General features: G+C 42.6%; 1 protein-coding gene across 2 annotated transcripts in view; it reads right to left on the reverse strand.

Annotated features, from left to right (window-relative positions):
* Positions 1–3,151: 3,151 nt before the first annotated feature.
* Positions 3,152–22,717, reverse strand: part of CARNS1 (carnosine synthase 1) — a 29,893-nt gene continuing 10,327 nt past the window's right edge. For both annotated transcript variants that reach the window (XM_044297306.1, XM_044297305.1), the window contains exons 4-10: positions 15,885–15,974; positions 15,336–15,799; positions 15,046–15,250; positions 14,321–14,406; positions 13,860–14,091; positions 6,802–7,085; positions 3,152–5,989 (exon numbers count right to left, since the gene is read on the reverse strand). In XM_044297306.1, the coding sequence (XP_044153241.1) occupies positions 4,601–5,989; positions 6,802–7,085; positions 13,860–14,091; positions 14,321–14,406; positions 15,046–15,250; positions 15,336–15,799; positions 15,885–15,974 (2,750 nt within the window). In that variant the 3' untranslated portion in view covers positions 3,152–4,600. The remainder of the gene's footprint in view (positions 5,990–6,801; positions 7,086–13,859; positions 14,092–14,320; positions 14,407–15,045; positions 15,251–15,335; positions 15,800–15,884; positions 15,975–22,717) is intronic.

The raw sequence follows: 22,717 nt of genomic DNA on the forward strand, positions 1-22,717 counted from the left end.
AGGAAGAACATGGTGTCCGTGTTGTGTCAAGGGGGGCTGAGCCATGCGCCCTGCATGGCACATGTGTTTAATCTGGTTATAAAGTGGTTCCTGAAGTCTTTGACCCATCTGCAAGACATCCTAAAAATGGCCAGGTAACTAAAGATGGACGAACATCTGCCGGGACAGTTCACGATCGCGGGAACACGATCAAATGTGAATGGACCCTCATAGTAACATTATTAAAGGTTACGTTTTATCTTTATGTACATTCTAATAGATTGCCTTCCTTGTACAATGTTATAATATACTTTCTATGTTAGAAAGTATATTATAGTGCATTTGTATTGTGCGGCAGTTGTGTGCGGTTCTGCTGCGCTACTGCAGGTATATAGAGGGACAAGCGTTATTTGAACAAATAATTTCTACTGGTGTGATATACCAGTCGCCCCCCCCCCCCCCCCCAAAAAAAAAAAATGATTGAAGTGGGGTGTTATATACCAATATACTTTCTTTATAGTGCATTTGGGTACTGTATAGTGCATTTGCGCATTTGCGTATGCGAAAATTATATTGCCGATATTTCACATTAAAAAAAATTATGAATGGAGATCGCAAATTTGAATAATACATCTGCTATGTCACTGTCCATGTTGTGGGACTATTTGTGCATTTCTAGTAATTATTTCTTGGCTGCAAATATGAGCTGAAAGTTTTTCAGGTTCGTCTGCCATTAAAATGAATGAGACCCGCTGCAAACTTGCGGTTCGCGAACATTTTATCGTGTTCCCGCGATCGTGAACTGTCCCGGCAGATGTTCGTCCATCTCTAGTTACCATTTCTAAATAATGGTCCGGCATAATCTTTTTGTTGGAAGGGGTACCATGCAGGGCTTTGTTCGGTTTGTTGCTGAAGCCGTGTCTGTTGTCCATCTTGATAGGAGTCAGGTTTGAGAGTCTGCTGGGTCTATAAACAATGTCTGCCCCAGAGGGGAGGCAAAGAACCTTGGGTTGTAGAAGACTTCAGCCCTAGGGAAAGTCTATAGTTGGGGCATGTTCAGATGTCAGAGTAGGGATTTAGATCTAGGTCTATAGTGGTAAATTGGTTGCCCTGAGGCCTGTGGTGTGGCCTGCATGTTTGAGCCCTAGGGTATAGTGCACTGAACAGAAGTTGTAAAAAAAAAGGGGGTTATGGATGGACTCTCAGAAATAGGGCCAGGTGTAAATTTTGTTTAAAGGACAAAAAGTTGGAAACTAAAATTCAAAGCTAACATTTAACTGTGCCACATTAAAGAAATCAGTGGTCTGAGATCTGTGGCATTGATCTGTTTGAAGCTATAATAATAGCTCCACCTAGAGTGTATCGTAACCATTAGGCTTCAGTGCCTAATATGCAAACTATAGCTCTCAAAAGTCTTCTGTACCACTGACGTGTGAAGAAAATCTTTTATCCAACCAATCTGGCCTGCAACTGTTTTCTGAAAAGGGGAGCCCTTTACCGCATCTTAACAGGCTGTATCATTTGATTTGCAGTTACTAGCTCACCAATCTCCATAACTCCTGTACCTGTAGATCCACATGCACTACAACCTCTTCCTCATGAGTAATAGGGGGTCGGATGGAAACTACCAAATTTCCTACCCAGTGGCAAAAATCCTTTGAACAGCAATGTAGGCAAGAGTTTTAGAACTTTAGGTATTCAGTTAGATTTTTTTCTTGCTGTGTATTATTACCCAACATATTCCGCAACATTGTACTGAAATTGGTATCAGCACTGGTGACTTGACAGATCTTCCAGGTCATGGACGGATGCTAAGTATTGTAGATCCTGGGCTTGGACCAGTGTGGAAAATTCAATTCACAACTTTCACGCACAGCACATGTAGCTTCAGGAGGGTGGGAAATGGTCACCACTAAGTGATGGATACTGCCATGTTGCTCATCAGATGTGAAGTTTATGGTTGACATGACACTGTTATTAAGAGTCTGTAGCAGTCACAGTTATTGGAGGTCTGTGACTATTGCTATTATTGGAAGTTTGTGCCATCATTGTTATTGGGATTCTTGGCAGCATTATTAGGGGTTTTCTGGCCATTACTATTTATTTCCAAACTCTAATGGCACCATTAAAGTTGAGCACTCAGAAAGCACCAATAATGGGAGTTCCCCAGTGGTACTAGTAAAGGGAATCGGTCACAATTTTTTTGCTGTTCAGGGGTGGCATAAACTGGTGAATGGTAGCCCTGACCTAGCCATTTTTCTAAAACCTTGTATTAAACAGCTCCATCCCTGGAGTTGTTCAATACACACCATGAGCCGATGAGTCCTGATATTTATGAGATCCCAGCTGTCCCCACCTCCTCTGATTTTCATATTTTTTTCACAGTAGATCTCCAGGTATTCTAGAAGAACGGTTACCTTAATACGTGAAAACAGAAATATGTATATAATAGTTACATGAAGTGATTGTTAAAGGGAACCTGTCGCCGGGATTTTGTGCATAGAGCTGAGGACATGGGTTGCTAGATGGCCGCTAGCACATCCGCAATACCCAGTCCCCATAGCTCTGTGTGCTTTGATTTTGTAAAAAAAAACGATACATATGCAAACCTGATACATATGCAAATTAACCTGAGATGAGTCCTGTCCCTGAGATGAGTCAAATAGTTTTTTTTACACAATAAAAGCACACAGAGCTATGGGGACTGGGTATTGCGGATGTGCTAGCGGCCATCTAGCAACCCATGTCCTCAGCTCTATACACAAAATCTCGGTGACAGGTTCTCTTTAGGCCTCTTTCACACTGGCGTGTGCCGTATTGCGGACCGCATTTTTGGATCCACAATACATGGGTGCGGAACGAAACCACGGAACGGAACCCTACGGAAGCACTGTGGAGTGCTTCCGTGGGGTTTCGTCCCATACTTCCGTTCCGCAAAAAGATAGAACATGTCCTGTCTTTTTGCGATCCGCTACGGCTGCCCCACACACTGTGCTAGTGTATTGCGGCCTGCATTTTGCGGGCCTCAATACGGCAACGGGCCGCACACGCCTGTGTGAAAGAGGCCTTAACCTAGTGTTGAGCATGTTTATTTCAGGAAGGACTGGGGAAGTACCACTAAGACCTCTATAAAATTCAGGATCACTGATCAATCAAAAGTAATACATCTTCATGATGCCTTAAGTATTTTGAAGGAATGTGCCCCCAACCACCCATAGTCCCTTTAGAAAGCTGATAGGTAGGAGTAGTGACAAAAGAAACTGATTCAGATAACATGACAATGACATAATAACATATTGCATGCTTCATTCTGACCTGTGATGTCATGAGCATAGAAGAATCATGTATATCTATCTTTTATTGTTTATAGAATAGATTGTACATTTGGAGATTTAATTTTTATTTATTTTTTTACAAAATGTTTCATCAAATGAATTTTCCAGAAAAAAAACCATGGATGGCCTATCCTTATCAGTGGATGGGTGGAGGTCTAACATCTGGAATATGGCTACAGAGTGCATTTCAGGTTTAACAAAGCATGTGTTTATCGAAGATCATCCTCATGTGTGGCCAGACTCAGTCTGGCCTACAGGATTACAGGTGAATCCCCTGGTGGGCCCCTAGTCTTCCACCCCCTGCACAAGTGGCACATAACACAGTAGACTTACTGCATTACATATGGTACTACAGGTCTGCCCCATACTGTTGATGGTTGGTTTTTCTGGAATTAGAGCAAAAGAATAGGTGGAAAACAGCTTTATGTTGTTCATTCTTATGACAGGGCAAATACTCTAAAATGTTCATTAACAAACTGAATATAATTTCTCTTACAGTATTTATACTAATTACCCTGATCCTACCAAGCCTGTACAAGATCATGTTGATCCCATTCCTTATTGCATACTTAAAACATATCAAATGCATTTAATACATATAAAATAATACCCAGAAATGTAATCTCCAACTAGATTAGTGGGAAGAACACTTGCACTCTGTTCTGTGTATTATGTTCTTCAAGATACCTACAAATATACAGTACTTAGATTTTATATCCTTAAAGGGGATTCCCCATCCAGTGAATATGCTATAAATATCTGTTAGGTGGAGATCTCACCTCTGGCACCTCCATCTTTTGGAAGTAAGAGGGTCCCATGAATTCTACTTGCCAATATAAAGCAGTCCTGAGTTGCATTGATTTCATTGAGTGGTTGCTCTCTCCACTGAAGTCTATGAGAGTTATACAAAGAGTTGACTGCTGTCTGCTTAGCTCTTTCTGTAACTCTCACGGTCTAAATGGCATACGACCAACTTTGCTTTGTAGCCAGTGGAACAAACAATGATACATAATGATAAGGGGATCCCCATTCTCCCCAAAGGGGAAAGGTCCCAGAGGTGAGGCCCAGACTTGTCTGTTATTTATGGCCATAAATGACTGACATGGAAATACCTCTTTACCACACTGGGTGTCAAGGATGATGTGTGCATGGATGCCTACTTTAAATATATAGTGATAATGGGGCCATATTATGTTAACAGAAGGAAAGAGGATCCCATTATATGTATTCCCACCAATCCTGCACTCTTCCACTTTGAAAACATAGTTTTCATTATCTAACACAGCTTATTGGAACTCTCCTGTCAGATAATGCAGTGGATATCCTTGAGAATCTAGCCCAAGCACAGAACACACTCCTAGAAGTCTTTCCCTGGCCTCCTTCTGGCTCTTGCCCTGACATGCCACATTGCCATATGGTTCCTGATCTGGTCTATGCACTGGACTACCCTCCATACGGTTGAATCTGATGTATCCAGAATTATGCAGCTCAGACAACCTCTGTGGATTTGCAGTGGTTCTTAAAGCCTCCTCGTGAGATTCGCCAGTGCACATAACCCCAACTAGAACTCCATTCTCCTGGGCACCCTTTTCTGGCAATCCAGGCTCCAGCCCACAAGACAGTGCTAGGGCAACAAGCACTAGGTCAGTGCCATAGATATGACGAATCCAATCACGCAAATAAAATCCACCCATTCGCGGGTTAATCTCCAGCAACCGTGGACCAGAATCTGTCATTTTGAGCTCCACATTGAAAACCCCAGGGTACAGGCCTAGTGCTCTACAACTACGTGAAGCAGCCTGAACCAATTGACAGCATCGTTCATGACTAAGACGGGAAGGAAGTGCTGCTGCGGTTTCAGTAAAACCAGGGAGTAAAGTTGGCCCATTGTCTGATACATAAGCTGCCAAAAGACGACCATTAAAACCCATGACCAGATCCACATCGTGCTCAGAGCCTGTGATGTACTCTGCTAGTAGTGGTGGAGGTGTCTGAATTGCTGCTTTTATTGGTAGTGTAGGATCAATACTGCTTACTCCATTTGATAGTCCTACCTCAGGAACTTCTGGCTCATATCGCACCACATTTCTTGGCTTACAAACTTCTTCTTTATGACAGACTCCACCTGCATCTATGGTAGAGTGCCCATCATTGTTTAAAAGGTTACAAGATTCAGGTTCTACCCCCATTTTTTTAACTAACCTTCTGCATTCCTCTGCATCCTGGATTAATCGCACACCCACAGCTCCTGCTCCCGATTCTGGCTTTAAAACCAATGGGTAAGAGAGAACTGACTCTGCTGCCTCTACCCCCCCTGTTCCAGGGCCTAGAGGAAAGCAAGGCACAGCAAATGCCCCAGCATATGGAAATGGTGGAGATGGAGCTGTCATGTTGAGGAGACGCAACTGTGTTTGAGTCTTGCGCTTGGCAAGTCTCACAGCATTTGGAGGTGGCCCAGCTAGACCCAGCATATGACAAATTATGGCAGCAAGGATAGTACACTCATCCCAAAATGTCATACAACCCAAAAAATGTAGACCCTTTTCCCTAACTGTAGATAAGATGTTCTGTGCATGCTCCTCATCATCACAAGAGCGATCTTCATAATTATAATGGATGAAGGAGGTAACAAGTGATGAGGCAAAATGCTCTGGGTTTGAGTCCACCAAATGTATCTGTAAAGAGAGAAATATGTGTAAAATATATTGAATATGTATATTTTTGTGTCATGTTATTGGGCGCAAAAGACAAACCTGTAACAGGGGGGCATCATCTAACACATCATTTATAGCTCTGTTTTTTTCATATGGAATATAGTTAGATTTCCTTTTACTCAGGAAAAGAAATCTGTTTGCTGCTGTAGTCCTGTATTTATATACCCTAGCTAGGGCTTGTTACCAACCCTCACCCTTGCAGCCACCATGTGCTTCATCAGTCTATAGTATGCCCTTGGCAGAGTGTCCTTTTGGGCCCCCTCACAAGAAACCAGCTTAAAGGGGTTGTGCAAGAACCTGCAAAGGGAAAATGACTTACCTTATTCCTGCTCCTTCTCCTGCAGACCTTTGATGCTCCCCTAGGATCTCTTGATGTCAACAATGGAGAAGGGGAGCCTGCACCGGGAAGAAGGCAAGTCATCTTTCCTTTGCAGGTCTGGCAGAATGACAGACTGTGTAGTCATGCACTAAATTTATCACAGGGGCTCAGGCTGGATGATAAACCTGGTGCATGGCTAGACACATTTACAGTATCTAACTCCCTAACTCTTGGTTGGCTTAGTTTAAGACGGATTTTTCAGATTTGTACACACTTGTGGCGCAAAATGTTGCACATTAGGCTATGCCCATTTTTCCATGAACTTATGCCCCCTTTCTGGTAATTCATGCCCCCTTTCCAACTAGACATAGATCATTTGCATATTTTGATGCAATTTACATTTACGCCATGGACTAGGTTCACTCACATTAGCAAATGTGGGTCATTGTTTTACCTTGATCCCATAATTCCGAGCAGCCTCCCAGATGAAGTTTTTGCTAACGCCACCAGCACCGATCACCAAAACCTCTTTTCCTTCCATTACATACATCATAGAACGTCTAAGCATTGTTTCGATAAGAAGTCCCGAAGCAGAGCCTGCAGATGTGGACTTTCCAGCTGCCAGGCTTCCGAGCACTGATTCATGGATCCCACAGCTTTCCAGACAGAGATCAGTGGTTACACCAAGAATGACTGGTGATACCATGTAGTCAACATATGTAAGTAGCATATCAACACCTTAAAATCATAGAGGAAAAAGCAAAGAGAAATTTGATGTGTAAAAATTGTCTTGTCTTTAACAACCATAAGAACAAACATACAAAATGTAGAACACAGGGCTCTGAATCCCTCACTTCATAAAATTCCTCCACTTGGGATGGAGGAAGGGGTCACTGCACACTGATTTATGTAGTCCCTACTGAGCTCAGTAATAAAGCAGTATGCAGTAAGCTCCCCCTATTGGCTACAGTCAGAATGTTATCACTAAATGGGTTGTCCTACCATATACATAGCTAATAGGTATCTGACCACTGGGTAAATGTCTGACCACTGGGACTGCAAGAAAGGGAGCCCCTGAGCTCTAAATAGTGAAAGGAGCCATTTTCGTGCATGCACGCTGCTGTGCTATCCATCCCTATGGTACGCTATGATATTCATCTCTATGGTACAGCTGTAGATAATAAGTACTGTACTCTTGTGATCGGTTATGGTCCCAGCAGTCAGGCTCCCACTGATCAGATACATATCCTTTGATCTATGAATAGGTCACAGGTTGTCATGGTGGGACAACCAATGCTGGTGCGGTTTTTCTATAGAAAAAAAAATATCACCACTACAGGAACAGAAATATCACACATGAGTACTGAGGCAGACAAAATGGAGTGTTTCACCTTACAAATGGTCTTCAATGTAGATACATGAATGAGCCCAGTTCTCCAAAGTGATAGGCACTTGTTTGTATTGGTTCTCTTCTCTAGCTTATAAAAGGGTGGTCATAAGGCTCCATTCACACGTCCGCAAAATGGATCCGCATCCGTTCCGCAATTCTGCGGAATGGGTGCAGACCCATTCATTTTCAATGGGGCCGGAATGTGCTGTCCGCATCCACATTTGCGGATCCGCACTTCCGCATCCGTGTTTCCGTTTCCGCAAAAAAATAGAACATGTCCTATTCTTGTCCGCAATTGCGGACAAGAACAGGCATATTCTATTAGTGCCGGCAATGTGCGGTCCGCAAAATGCGGAATGCACATTGCCGATTTCCGTGTTTTGCGGATCCGTGGCTCCGTGTATCCACAAAACACATTGCGGACGTGTGAATGGAGCCTAAGGATGGAGGCCTCAATATCTTTTATATGCCCTACTTTTGCATATGGAAAGCTGTTACATTAGTGAGACAACTTCTCTCATCTTTGTAACAGATTGGCCATGAAGAACAGTAAGCATAAGCGTGAAAAAACATGAAAAAATTGGTTTATCGTATCAGACACACCTGACAGGAAGTATGTTCCTTATGGTCTTAAAGTTTGTTTGTTTCCATGTTTAAATAGGATTATTTCATATTTCAAGCAAAACTAGGGCCTCTTTCACACAACCGTATGGCTTTTTCAGTGTTTTACAGTCCATTTTTCACTGATCCGTTTTTTGTTTCCGTTGTGTTTCCGTTTCTGTTCCGTTTTTCCGTATGGCATATACAGTATACAGTAAATACAAACCGGATTCCCAAAAAGTTGGGACACTAAACAAATTGTGAATAAAAACTGAATGCAATGATGTGGAGATGGCAAATGTCAATATTTTATTTGTAATAGAACGTAGATGACAGATCAAACGTTTAATCCGAGTAAATGTATCATTTTAAAGGAAAAATACGTTGATTCAAATTTTCACGGTGTTAACAAATCCCCAAAAAGTTGGGACAAGTAGCAATAAGAGGCTGGAAAAAGTAAATTTGAGCATAACGAAGAGCTGGAAGACCAATTAACACTAATTAGGTCAATTGTCAACATGATTGGGTATAAAAAGAGCTTCTCAGAGTGGCAGTGTCTCTCAGAAGCCAAGATGGGTAGAGGATCACCAATTCCCACAATGTTGCGCAGAAAGATAGTGGAGCAATATCAGAAAGGTGTTACCCAGCGAAAAATTGCAAAGTCTTTGCATCTATCATCATCAACTGTGCATAACATCATCCGAAGATTCAGAGAATCTGGAACATTCTCTGTGTGTAAGGGTCAAGGCCGTAAAACCATACTGGATGCCCGTGATCTCCGGGCCCTTAAATGACACTGCACCACAAACAGGAATGCTACTGTAAAGGAAATCACAGAATGGGCTCAGGAATACTTCCAGAAACCATTGTCAGTGAACACAATCCACCGTGCCATCCGCCATTGCCAGCTGAAACTCTACAGTGCAAAGAAGAAGCCATTTCTAAGCAAGATCCACAAGCTCAGGCGTTTTCACTGGGCCAGGGATAATTTTAAATGGAGTGTGGCAAAATGGAAGACTGTTCTGTGGTCAGACGAGTCACGATTCAAAGTTCTTTTTGGAAATCTGGGACGCCATGTCATCCGGACCAAAGAGGACAAGGACAACCCAAGTTGTTATCTACGCTCAGTTCAGAAGCCTGCATCTCTGATGGTATGGGGTTGCATGAGTGCGTGTGGCATGGGCAGCTTGCATGTCTGGAAAGGCACCATCAATGCAGAAAAATATATTCAGGTTCTAGAACAACATATGCTCCCATCCAGACGTCATCTCTTTCAGGGAAGACCCTGCATTTTTCAACAAGATAATGCTAGACCACATTCTGCATCAATCACAACATCATGGCTGCGTAGGAGAAGGATCCGGGTACTGAAATGGCCAGTCTGCAGTCCAGATCTTTCACCTATAGAGAACATTTGGCGCATCATAAAGAGGAAGGTGCAACAAAGAAGGCCCAAGACGATTGAACAGTTAGAGGCCTGTATTAGACAAGAATGGGAGAGCATTCCTATTTCTAAACTTGAGGAACTGGTCTCCTCGGTCCCCAGACGTCTGTTGAGTGTTGTAAGAAGAAGGGGAGATGCCACACAGTGGTGAAAATGGCCTTGTCCCTTTTTGGGGATTTGTTGACACCATGAAATTCTGATTCAACATATTTTTCCCTTAAAATGGTAAACTTTTTCAGTTTAAACTTTTGTTCCATGATTTATGTTCTATTCTGAATAAAATATTAGAAGTTGGCACCTCCACATCATTGCATTCAGTTTTTATTCACGATTTGTATAGTGTCCCAACTTTTTTGGAATCCGGTTTGTACATAGAAAAAATTTGGCTGGGTATAACATTTTCAATAGATGGTTCCATAAAAACAGAACGGATACAGAAGACATACGGATGCATTTCCGTATGTGTTCTGTCTTTTTTGCGGACCCATTGACTTGAGTGGAGCCACAGAACGTGATTTGCGGGCAATAATATGACATGTTCTATCTTTCAACAGAACAGAAAAACGGAAATACGGAAACGGAATGCGTACGGAGTACATTCCGTTTTTTTGCGGAACCATTGAAATGAATGGTACCGTATACGGAACGCTGTTGTCCGCCTCCAAAGCGGAATGGTGACTGAACGGAGGCAAACTGATGCATTCTGAGCGGATCCTTTTCCATTTAAAATGCATTAGGGCAAAACTGATCCGTTTTGGACCGCTTGTGAGAGCCCTGAACGGATCTCACAAACGGAAAGCCAAAACACCAGTGTGAAAGTAGCCTTAGATTTACATCTTTTGAACCTGATGATTTCGGTGGGACCACCCGACCATCTAATGTGTATACAAGCCCCCACAAACTAACCTCTGAGGGCAGATGTCACGGAAGAGAAGGATCGGGCAGTGAGATTTTAACATGCCCGATCCTTCTGTTCTCAGGGAGCTAAGCCTCCACCTGAGGTATCTGGCAGAAGATTAATCCACTTTCCCCATGCAGAATATGCGCATGCTCAGCTGCATTAAGCATGCATGTGTATAAAGGGGGCTGGAGAGATAACTGCTAGCCAAAGGAGTTTTTATCTGACAGCTATCTAAAATGTATGACACCGTTTTACAGCCTCAGAGTGAGCCAAATCTTTTGCAGTTCTAGTCAGACAAATCTCTGAATATGGCAGCCAACATTTTACAGACAGATCATGTTTTAATTTAAAAATAAAATTGGACAGTGCAGTGTGTTATTACACAGGCTGTTTGCTTCCACCGGCTTCCATGCGGTTACCCGTAGCCATATATGCCACTTTGATAGAATTAATGCCGTCTTGAAAGTGTCATACCACATTAAGTATTATACATGATTCCATATCACACTTTGATATATGCGCTACGTTTCCGCAATATTGGTGGCTATTTTCGCCATACAGAACATTATTATTTTTTGATCCTATGATGATGCCACTTGTTTTTGTTATTTATGTATATTCTTACAGTATTTTTGCTTTATTTTTTGTTTTTTGCATAGACTTATTGTGCTGAGGAATTGTAGTAGAGGAGTAGAGTTGAGAAAATCAAAGTCAACGAAGTGGACTTCGATCTGAGTTTCAGGACAAATTTGCTCATCACCACGTCCAGCCAGTGTGATGACGTGGCGATGTCATCACATCAGCGCAAGAGATTTGGCATGTTTTCTTCAATCAAGATGCCTGCGATGGTCTTTCTGCGATCAAATGGATGCGGTGAGTATGTACTTTTTTTAACCTCCAATTAACCCCTGAAAGGCCCAAATGTGACTCTCAGATGCCACGATCATCGTTGAGGGGTTCAATGACAGGGGGCTGTGCGATTGCCGTTCCCCATCATTGCACCCACTCCACACAATGGAATGTGATTCTTAACTAATCAAAAACTTCGCTCATCACTAGTAATGATTATTTCTGGCAATTACATATTCATGTTTTTCCGGAATTATTGAGACAATATGAATCAATAAATTAATATAAACTGATGAGTGCCATGGTACTAGCTATACGTCATACATGACTTTTCTAAGCAATCTGAGCACTCTCAATTTGGGTTGAATTTATTCATACCCCATTTGAATCTGCTGACTGATTTGCTAGAATTGGACCCAAAATGAATTTCAAGAAATTTGCTTATCTCTATTGGCAACCATTTTTTTTTCTTTTTACTGGACAACTTATCCCAAAATCATAGACAATTAACATTTTTAGGACATATGGAAAAAACAAAATCAATGATAAAGATTATAATACAGTATATGTCCATAGTTTAGAATACTGATATTACCATATTAGCAGGGTTTTTTGTAGTCAGTGTCCCCTATTTTAACTGATTATCCAGTGCTTGACAGAGATTGTCTAGGATTTTGATGGCCACTTCTCAGGATAGGCCATCAATATCATAACAGTGGGGGTCTGACAACTGGCACCCTCGCCAATCAGCTGTTACCTTGCAGCTCTTGTGCCAGAAGTTGGTGCTGGAACTACCAGCTCTGTCCATTGTGTAGTGGACAGATTTGGTAACTGTACTGCTTCTCCATTGAAGTTAATGGAAGCAGAGCTGTAATAACCAACTCCTTCCACTAAACAATAGATATAGCTGTGTAGTTCCGGTGCCTCCTTCCAGCAACGGAGCTACTCCTGAGCAACTAAATGGCAAGGGTATCTGGTGTTAAATGTCCACCAGATATACACTGATGAGCAAAGGGTAACAATGTTCTGAACTTGATTTTTAGGCTCCATATCTCGCTATCCACTACAGCTTTGAACGTGAGACTACCATCATTTTATAGACAATCATCTTGGCTATCTCATACATAAATTAGACTTTCAATTATTTAGCATATGATTAGTTATGCAGATTCTTGTCATATAACTGCATTGTTACAGTTTTGCTCCTAAAATTTGAAATTTGTATTTTTATCATTTTTTTTGTATTTTGCAAATCCACTTTTGGCTTTCAACATTGCCTGAATCCTTCTCGGCATACTCTTGATCAGATTCAAGCATGTCTTGACCGAAATCTGTTCTCAGGTCTCTTCTACATGTTCCCAATGTTGGTGCATACTGGCCGACTCACTTCGGTACTAATACAGCTTTTTTTTTCAACTCTACCCACAAGTGTTTGATTGGGTTGACGTCTGGGGACTGTGGGCACCAATCTAGCACCTCTACTTCATAGTCATTGAACCATTTCTTCGCCAATATCGATATATGCTTCAGGTCTTTGTCCTGCTGGAAGACTAATTTCTCAATCTGTTAGCCCCCTTTTCCCTTGTTTCTTTCAGACCCATTTGCACCCATCAGAGCCCAGTCTATTGACTTTTATCTCATCGCTCCAAATCACCAGTTTCCAATCTTCTACTGTCCACACTTTTTTGCAGACTCGAGCTGATGCTTCTTATGATGATAGGTTTCTCCACCTTTCTTTTGAGCTCCCATTCCAGACTTGTGTAATGAGCATCACACTGTGCTTACATGGATGTATGTGATCTCACTATTACGAAGCATGTGAGCCACCTCCACTGCCGACTTGTTGACTCTGATATTTTGCCTCCACGTCCACCTCTTGGCTTTGGAATGGATGGATAGAATTTATTTCATATTGTTCCAACCGTCCTGACACTCACATGATGCAGTTTGGCACTTTTCATGGCAAAGATACTGCTATCGATGAGCTGGATGATGCTGTTTCTCTTTTCTTGGGAATTCTTCATGGCTGCTCCTGGATTTGAACCAATGACTTTTCGTTTGGGAATCAAACTAATAACACACTGAGATATTATGGAATGTGAGAATAGGTTGTAATTTGTAGTATACAAGAAGAAAAACATTATTCCACAAACCAGGATCAAAACAGTAACAATGCAGTTACATGGCAAGAATCTGCATAACTAATCATATGCTAAATAGTTGCAAGTCCAATTTATGTATGAGATAGTCAAGATGATTGTCCTTTAAAGCACATAAGCAAAGATAAATATTTTTCTCTGTTAATTTTTACTCAATTGAAATAAATACCGAGTATGTCAGTTTGCACTTTGCTTCCTCCCCTTTCTTTATCATTCATTTTTTTTTCTTCCTCCATTATTGCTTTCATGGCTTTTTCTGCGGCATCCTTGATCTGGACCATTATCTTTCTTTTCTGAGTCTCATTTAGCACTCCCCATAACTCTAGTGTGGTATCCAAGGACTGTGGAAGTGTGAATCGGTGACAGAGAGGCTTCTCTGCCCGTCCAACCATACATACCACCTGCAAAAGAATCATCGTAGTTTTTATGAATTACATAAAATACTATAAAACCAGCACAAAAAGATAAAACAATCAATGGTGAATATACAATATATGTTCATAAAACATCTGGGAAAGTGATGCCTTATTAAAAAAAAATCTAAAGAACTCTTCTCTTCAGGGGCTCAGGATATGGGTTTGAAGATTGGGGGGGACACAAGCCCCTGGAGAATGGGGACAGCCCCGTTACCTTGCTTAGGATTGGCTGGTCTCCGCGAGATCGGCAGACAACGGCACAGAGACGGATCGTCAGCTCTGGGGGGCGCACGGAGCAGCCTGGGGGGTGGGGCAGAGACAGTAATATAGGAAGAGAGAGTGGGAGAAGGAGGAAGGTAGAGGTCGAAGAAAGTGAAGAATGAAAGAAGTATAGATAGAAGAAAGAGAGAGAGAGAAAGAAAGAACTGACCCTCCTTCAATACAGATACAATCAAATCTGACAATTTTGTATATCTGGGATATGAAGAGGGAATCCTCTTCTCAGAATTCCATGAAGCTGCTGTCTAGTGCTGGGGAAAAAAAATGAAACTGAACTGAAAAAAAATGAAATAAAATCTTCTCCAGCACAGGAGGCAGATGTATTTATTGAGTAAGGGCCCAGTGTAATATAGAGGAAGTAAAAAGAAAAGTTTGACAGGGTATGCAATAAGAGAGGAACATGTTTAATAAATAACATGAAAAAATACGGACTGACTATGAATCAAGAAATTGAGGCATGATGAGAAATGTATGCATAGATGAGGGATTGTATCGAAAATATAGAAGCTAACAAAAAAGTTAAGTGGACAGAAAAATAATACAAATGGGAAGAAAGAGACAGAAGGAAGGTGGTGTTGGGAGAGGATTCTACAGAGTATCACTCTCTCCTTGCCCCTCCCATGCAGAATATTTTTTCCCCGCAAAAATCCCCTTGCTTACGTGGTATACAGGCTGGAGGTGGTGATGGCTTGATCCTACATGGGGGCACGGTCATCACAAAGCCCTCAAGCAGGACTGCTTGTCCTAGTGGGAGCTCAGAAAAAAAACCCACTACCACATTTGACACTTGAAGAGTGTCTTGAGATGAATAGAAACTTGTGGATGGAGATCGTCCAGGATAAGGCCAGGAGGTCTTCAAAACGACCTAAGAAAAATAAAGAGTGACTAGAAAGCAAACAATACTAAGGCAAATAAAAACTATGGATCAATGGAAGAACTTTTGTGAATACCTTCTGATAGCCCTTCATCTTTAGTGAGGAAAGAAATGTAGAGATCTCTTGTCGAATTGTCTCTTCTCTGCCTTTTTGACAAAGCTCTACCACCCTTGTAGATTTGGCCTTCATAGTACATTTTCCCCAAGAGCCTAACTGGTAAGAATTACTAAGAAGCAGGGCAGGAGTCAGAGGTAGTCCCTTAGTATCCAAAAGGATTCGTACCCCCAAGGTATTAGCAAGGAGGAGAGAAAGTTGGGGAGATCCTCCTATTGGACAGTCCCACTGCTCTCCCATCAGGAATTGGGGTCCACCCAGCCAAGAGAGGTAAGTGACACGTCTTGGAGGTGAAAAAGTGTCCAAGTAAGTGCAACCCCCAAGGTCAAAAGTGACAGCTTGCTTAATGAAAAGAGGAACTGTGGTGGCTGGTGAAGGTGGAGCTGGGCAAAACCAAGAGGTGGAGAGGCAAAGTAGCATTTTTCCTGAAAAGAAATTTAAAAGAGCAACTTAGAAATGTTTTCGCTTTGTTCCTCCATATCATGGGCTCTATTGCTGTGCCTTACTTACCAGGACATTGTCTCGCACCCTCCAGCAGAATAGACATAGCAAAACTGGGAGCCCCAAAAACGCATATTGTTGTGGTATCCATGGTATGACCTGACAAGTAAAAAAAAAATACAGAATTTGCTCATGTTTTCATTCATCCTTATTCAGGTATCTCAGCTGACTTATCTCAAAGTTTTTAAGTTTTTTTTTTACTTAAGATAGGTCATCAGTGTCTGAATGTTGCGGAACACTAAATCATTATCACAATGGGAGGCGAGTGGCGCTTACTACACACATCGGCCCCTTGATTACAACACAATTACATTCATCCACATGTGCCTGGTATTACAGCTCAGCCTGACCCAGGTCAGCGGCATGGACATGTGAAACTGTGTCAGTAGTAAAGAGAAGGTACAGTAATATACTGTTCTAGTGTATTCCCTTTTTCAGATGACTGCTGGAGTCCTGGAGGAAAGGCCCATGACACAGATAAGTAGAAAAGTGGTCAGCTTGAAGAGGAAGCAGTTGCAGATCAGATGTCATGGATATACAGTCATGTGAAAAAATTAGGACACCCTTTGAAAGCATGTGGTTTTTTGTAACATTTTTAATAAAAGGTTATTTCATCTCCGTTTCAACAATACAGAGAGATTAAAGTAATCCAACTAAACAAAGAAAACTTCTTCTTCTGTAAATGTCATTCTACAAAAATGCCTATTCTAACTGAGGAAAAAGATAGGACACCCTCACATGTATTCCCTCTTAAATTGGCTCAGATCTCACACAGGTATATCACACCAGGTGCACATAATTAGTAGATCGTTACTCTGCATGTTGAATGAGGCTTGCCCTATTTAAACCTCAGACATTTAGTTTGGTGTGCTCCTGACTGTTGAAGTGAGAGTGAGCACCATGGTGAGAGCAAAAGAGCTGTCAGAGGACTTCAGAAAAAAGATTGTAGCAGCCTATGAGTCTGGGAAGGGATTTAAAAAGATCTCAAAAGATTTTGAAATCAGCCATTCCACTGTCCGGAAGATAGTCTACAAGTGGAGGGCTTTCAAAACAACTGCCAACGTGCCCAGGACTGGTCGCCCCAGCAAGTTCACCCCAAGAGCAGACCGCAAGATGCTAAAAGAGGTCTCCAAAAACCCTAAAGTGTCATCTCGAGAACTACAGCAGGCTCTGGCTACTGTTGATGTAGAAGTACATGCCTCTACAATCAGAAAGAGACTGTACAAGTTTAACTTGCATGGGAGGTGTGCAAGGAGGAAACCTTTGCTTTCCAAGGGAAACATCGAGGCCAGACTGACATTTGCCAGAGATAAAGTTGACAAAGACCAGGACTTCTGGAATAATGTTCTTTGGACAGAAGAGTCCAAAATTGAATTATTTGGACACAACAGCAGAGGACATGTTTGGCGTAAACCAAACACAGCATTCCAAGAAAAGAACCTCATACCAACTGTGAAGCATGGAGGTGGAAGTGTCATGGTTTGGGGCTGCTTTGCTGCAGCAGGACCTGGTCAGCTCACCATCATAGAATCCACGATGAATTCTACTGTGTATCAGAAGGTGCTTGAAGAACATGTGAGACCATCAGTTAGAAAATTAAAGCTGAAGCGGAACTGGACCATGCAACATGACAATGACCCAAAACATACTAGTAAATCAACCAAAGATTGGCTGAAAAAGAAGAAATGGAGAGTCCTGGAATGGCCAAGTCAAAGTCCAGATTTGAATCCCATTGAGATGCTGTGGGGTGACTTGAAAAGGGCTGTACGTGCAAGAAACCCCTCAAACATCTCACAGCTGAAAAAGTTCTGCATTGAGGAGTGGGGTAAAATTTCCTCAGACCGATGTCGAAGACTGGTAGATGGCTACAAGAACCGTCTCACTGCAGTTATTTCAGCCAAAGGAGGTAACACTCGCTATTAGGGGCAAGGGTGTCCTATCTTTTTCCTCAGTTAGAATAGGCATTTTTGTAGAATGACATTTACAGAAGATCTTGAAAAGACTTTTCTTCAGTTTTCTTTGTTTAGTCGGATTACTTTAATCTCTCTGTATTGTTGAAACGGAGATGAAATAACCTTTTATTAAAAATGTTACAAAAAACCACATGCTTTCAAAGGGTGTCCTAATTTTTTCACATGACTGTAGCTCCAGCCCAGTGTTTCGGCATCCAAAAGAAAAATAACCAGCACATGTAGCATAAAACCTGATTTTAGTCATAGCATAAGTGTCACATAGGATATTCAGATTTTAAATCCTGAAACATATAACCAATCATAGCAAGTGTGGTAGGGACACACTGCCTTGTGAAAGGACACTCCATCTGAGCTACTGCAATAACTTGATGTAAATCTAGGAGAGCAATTGGAGCAGTGAATATGGGGAGATCTCTGGATCCATGTGCAGTACTGGCCTGGATCTAGCTTTATTATAAAGAGATTGTCATGTACTGTATGATGTCAGATTTTTATTTTTTAAATGAATTATTGGCTAACCCTCTTAAACCAATAGGTACACGAGCATCGCAATGAAAAATCCAATAGGCCTCACAATTGAGGAAGGCCTGTCTATTGCCCTCTCCTCTAATAGGCCTCCTGATTCTTTAGTGTATCCCCATGTGTTGAAATAAAATTACGTCATACAATGGAAATATTAATTGAGATGTTCCAAAATGCATATTTTTAAAAGACTAGCTGCACAGCCTATGCAACATTTATTATAACAAATTCCATGCATAATTGCTTAATTAGGAATTCATATGTGTCATTGGCAGCTGTTAAATTTTCACTCGAGTTTACATAATTACATACTTAGCAGGGGTGTGGTCCACAATTGAAAAATAAATTTAAAAAAACTATAAACCAACCATGTTTTGTTTTTGTTCTCTTAAGGAGTAATGTAAATACTTGGGGTCAAGAGATTTCCCAAATTAAGTGGCCATCTACACACAACTCAACACCCATCCTGTAGAATATGTGATCCTCTGACTAAATATTTCTAATCTGTGTAAATTGGTTACTATACTGTAATACCATAATGGGCTTAATGGGTTGATTTACCCTGTCCCTGTAATAATGTAGCTCTGGATGTATGAATAACAGTACTCCTAGCTCTACTTAACCTCTTACAGACACAGGGCGTACAGGTATGCCCTTATGTCCTGGTTCTTAAGGACACAGGGAGTACCTGTACACCCTGTGCATTTTCAATCACCGCCGCGCGGCGGGCGGTGATCGGAACCCAGTGCCTCCTCAAATCATTGAGCAGGCACCTGGGGCAAATGCACCGGGGGGTCCTGTGACCCCCCATGTAGGCGATCGCAGCAAACCGCAGGTCAATTCAGACCTGCAGTTTGCTGCGTTTCCGGGTTATTCTGGTCTCTGAGGACCTGATAACCCGGAACAGGATGGTGATCGGCGGTGTGTTTTTACCCCACCAATCACCATCCTTAGATCCTGAGTGGTGATGGTGACATCACCTCTCAGGATCACCTCTGATTGGTAGGTGGGCGGGCCGGCGGGAGATTCAAATCGTAGCAGTGCTCCTCTCCTCATCCTTTTGTGTCCGGAGCCCGAGGAGAGAGGAGCGCTGCTGTGCACGTGTGGATCTGAGCCAGCATCACCCCATCTGTGCCCCAGCACCCATCCTTGCCCCCAGGACCTGATCTGTGCCCCAATACCCCCCATCTGATCAGCAGTTAATTAGGGAAAGTCTAGGGTTGGGATAGGCAGGGATAATAAAGGGAAAGTTAGTGTGAAAATAAGTTTTATTGCATCACCCTAAGTAGGGTGTCTGGTCTCCACAGCACAGCTGTGTAACCCTAGACCGCCAGCGGTGCTGCTGCTTGCCCCCCTGCCACCCCCACAACTTTTTGGGGGCACAGGCATTTTTTATTTTTTTATTTTTGTGCGTACTTCGGATGGTTGATCAGCGGTTTTGAATATTATTATTTTTGTTTTTAATCTTTTTTTTTAGTTTTAGGGATAAGTACGTGAACACCCGCAGAGACGCCACCAGGCGGAACAAGGGGACCGCCATGATAGGGACCCTGTGGCCCACCCTAGTACAAGCAGCTCTGTGGCTCGTACTAGTTTTCCGGCCCACCAGTTAAATCCACCGGAAACCCCTGTCGGTGAACTTGTCTGGTGTACCCCAGAGCGATTTGAGCCCGTGATTTCTGAGTTTGTAGGCCAATCAGGAATCCAGATTTCCACAGTGGGCTTCACTAAATATGACTTTCTTTGTATTTTTTTCAGTGACCAACTAGTAAACATAATGGTGGAGCAGACGAACCTGTACGCCCAACAGTTCGCTGCTCAACACCTGGGCTCCTTTTTGGCTAGGCCCGGTGGCTGGATCCCGGTCAGTGCAGCCGAGATGAGGACATTTTGGGGCCTTGTGCTGCACATGGGCCTAGACAAGAAACCTAGTGTCAGGCATTACTGGAGTGGGGACGTCCTCTACCAGACCCCACTTTACAGTACGGCCATGACGCGTACCCGGTTTGAGGCCATTCGGAAATGCCTGCATTATTCAGATAATGCAGCATGTCCCCTCCAAGGTGATCCAGGCCTATGTACCTGGAAGGGAGGTCACGGTTGATAAGTCTCTCATTGCGTTCAAGGGGAGACTCATTTTCCGCCAGTATGTTCCCTCAAAGCGGGTAAGGTATGGCATGAAGCTGTACAAACTTTGTGAGAGTACCTCAGGGTACACTTACAAGTTTCGTGTGTACGAGGGGCGAGATTCCCGTATTCAACCCCCAGAATGTCCCCCCACTCTGGGTGTTAGCGGGAAACTTGTGTGGGACCTTATGCACCCACTGCTAGATAAAGGTTATCACCTGTACGTGGATAACTTTTATACTAGTATCCCCTTGTTCCAGTCCCTCGCCGCCAGATCCACGTCTGCTTGTGGGACCGTGCGGAAAAATCTACGTGGCCTCCCTGCCCACCCCCTCCAGGTACATATCCCCAGGGGTGAGACCTGTGCCCTTACCAGTGAAAACCTGTTGCCTGTCAGATATAAGGACAAGAGGGATGTCCTTGTACTGTCCACAATTCATGGCAATGGCATCACCCCTTTCCCTGTGCGGCAACAGTCCTCAAGCCCGATTGTATCGTCGACTACAATCGGTATATGGGAGGAGTTGATCTCTCTGATCAAGTCCTCAAGCCATATAACGGCATGCGCAAAACCCAGGTATGGTACAAAAAAGTTGTGGTCTACTTGGTGCAGGTTGCCTTGTACAACTCTTTTGTGCTGTCCCAGAGCGCTGGCAACACAGGGACATTCCTTCAGTTCTATGAGGCAGTCCTCAAGGCCCTGATCTTTTCGGACCGGGAAAGAGCAGGCCGAGTACCTCGGAAACTGGAGGCGCCCGGATCGTCCCTGTCCAACACTTTCCAGGTGTGGTCCCCCATACTGGAAAGAAGGGACGAACCCCCAAAAAAGTGCAGAGTGTTATATACACCACTACTTAGTGCGACACGTTCCCCCGATCCTCAGGGCCTCTGCATTGATGGTTGCTTCAGGGAGTACCACACTTCCATGGAGTACTAAATTTATATTCCAATTTAGCCACTGACAATCAGATAAAAAAACTGGTTCTCAGATTTGAGACACCCAAAAAAATGGTAAAAACTAAAATAATAAAAAAAAAGTATACAAATTAGGTATCGCCGCGTCGGTAATAATCTCCTCTATAAAAATACCCCATGACCTAACCCCCCAGATTAGCAGGGTGTAAAAAAAAAAAAAAAACGGTGCCAAAACAGCTATTTTTGCCACTTTTCCATTTCAATCCGTTTTTTCCGGTAACAAAGCAAGGGTTAACAACCAAACAAAACGTAATATTTATTACCCTGATACTGCAGTTTACAGAAACGCCACATTTGTGCTTGTAAACGGCTGTATCACTAAAAGGCAGGGCGTAAAAGGAAAGGACCGACATGGTTTCTGGAAGGCCGATTTTGATGGCCTTTTTTATTGACACCATGTTCATTTTGAAGCCCCCCGATGCACCACTAGAGTAGAAACTCCCTAAAAGTGACCCCATCTAAGAAACTACACCCCTTAAGGTATTCAAAATTGATTTTACAAACTTTAATAACCCTTTAGATGTTCCTCAACAGTTAATGGCAGATGGTAACCTTACCTCACAAAAATGTAATATAGAACCAACCAAAAATCATATGTACCCTAAAAATAGTCCCAACAAAACCGCCACCTTATCCCGTAGTTTCCAAAATGGGGTCACTTTTAGGGAGTTTCTACTCCAGGGATGCATCAGGGGGGTTGAAACAGGACACGGTGTAAATAAACCAGTCCATAAAAATCAGCCCTCCAAAAACCTCACGGCGCTCCTTTCCCTCTACGCCCCGCTGTGTGGCCGTACAGTAGTGTACGACCACATATGGGGTGTTTCTGTAAACGGCAGAGTCAGGGCAATAAAGATACAGTCTTGTTTGGCTGTTAACCCTTGCTTTGTTAGTGGAAAAAATGGGTTAAAATTGAAAATTTGGCAAAAAAATTAAATTCTCAAATTTCATCCCTATTTGCCAATAACTCTTGTGCAACACCTAAAGGGTTAACAAAGTTTGTAAAATCAGTTTTGAATACCTTGAGGGGTGTAGTTTCTTAGATGGGGTCACTTTTAGGGAGTTTCTACTCTAGGGGTGCATCAGGGCGGCTTCAAATGAGACATGGTGTAAATAACCCAGTCCAGCAAAATCTTCCTTCCAAAAACCATATGGCGCACCTTTCCCTCTACGCCCTACTGTGTGCCCGTACAGTAGTTTACGGCCACATATGGGTTGTTTCTGCAAACTACAGAATTGGGGCAA

The sequence above is a fragment of the Bufo gargarizans genome, chromosome 6, assembly GCF_014858855.1.
Source record: "Bufo gargarizans isolate SCDJY-AF-19 chromosome 6, ASM1485885v1, whole genome shotgun sequence".
Taxonomy (NCBI): domain Eukaryota; kingdom Metazoa; phylum Chordata; class Amphibia; order Anura; family Bufonidae; genus Bufo; species Bufo gargarizans.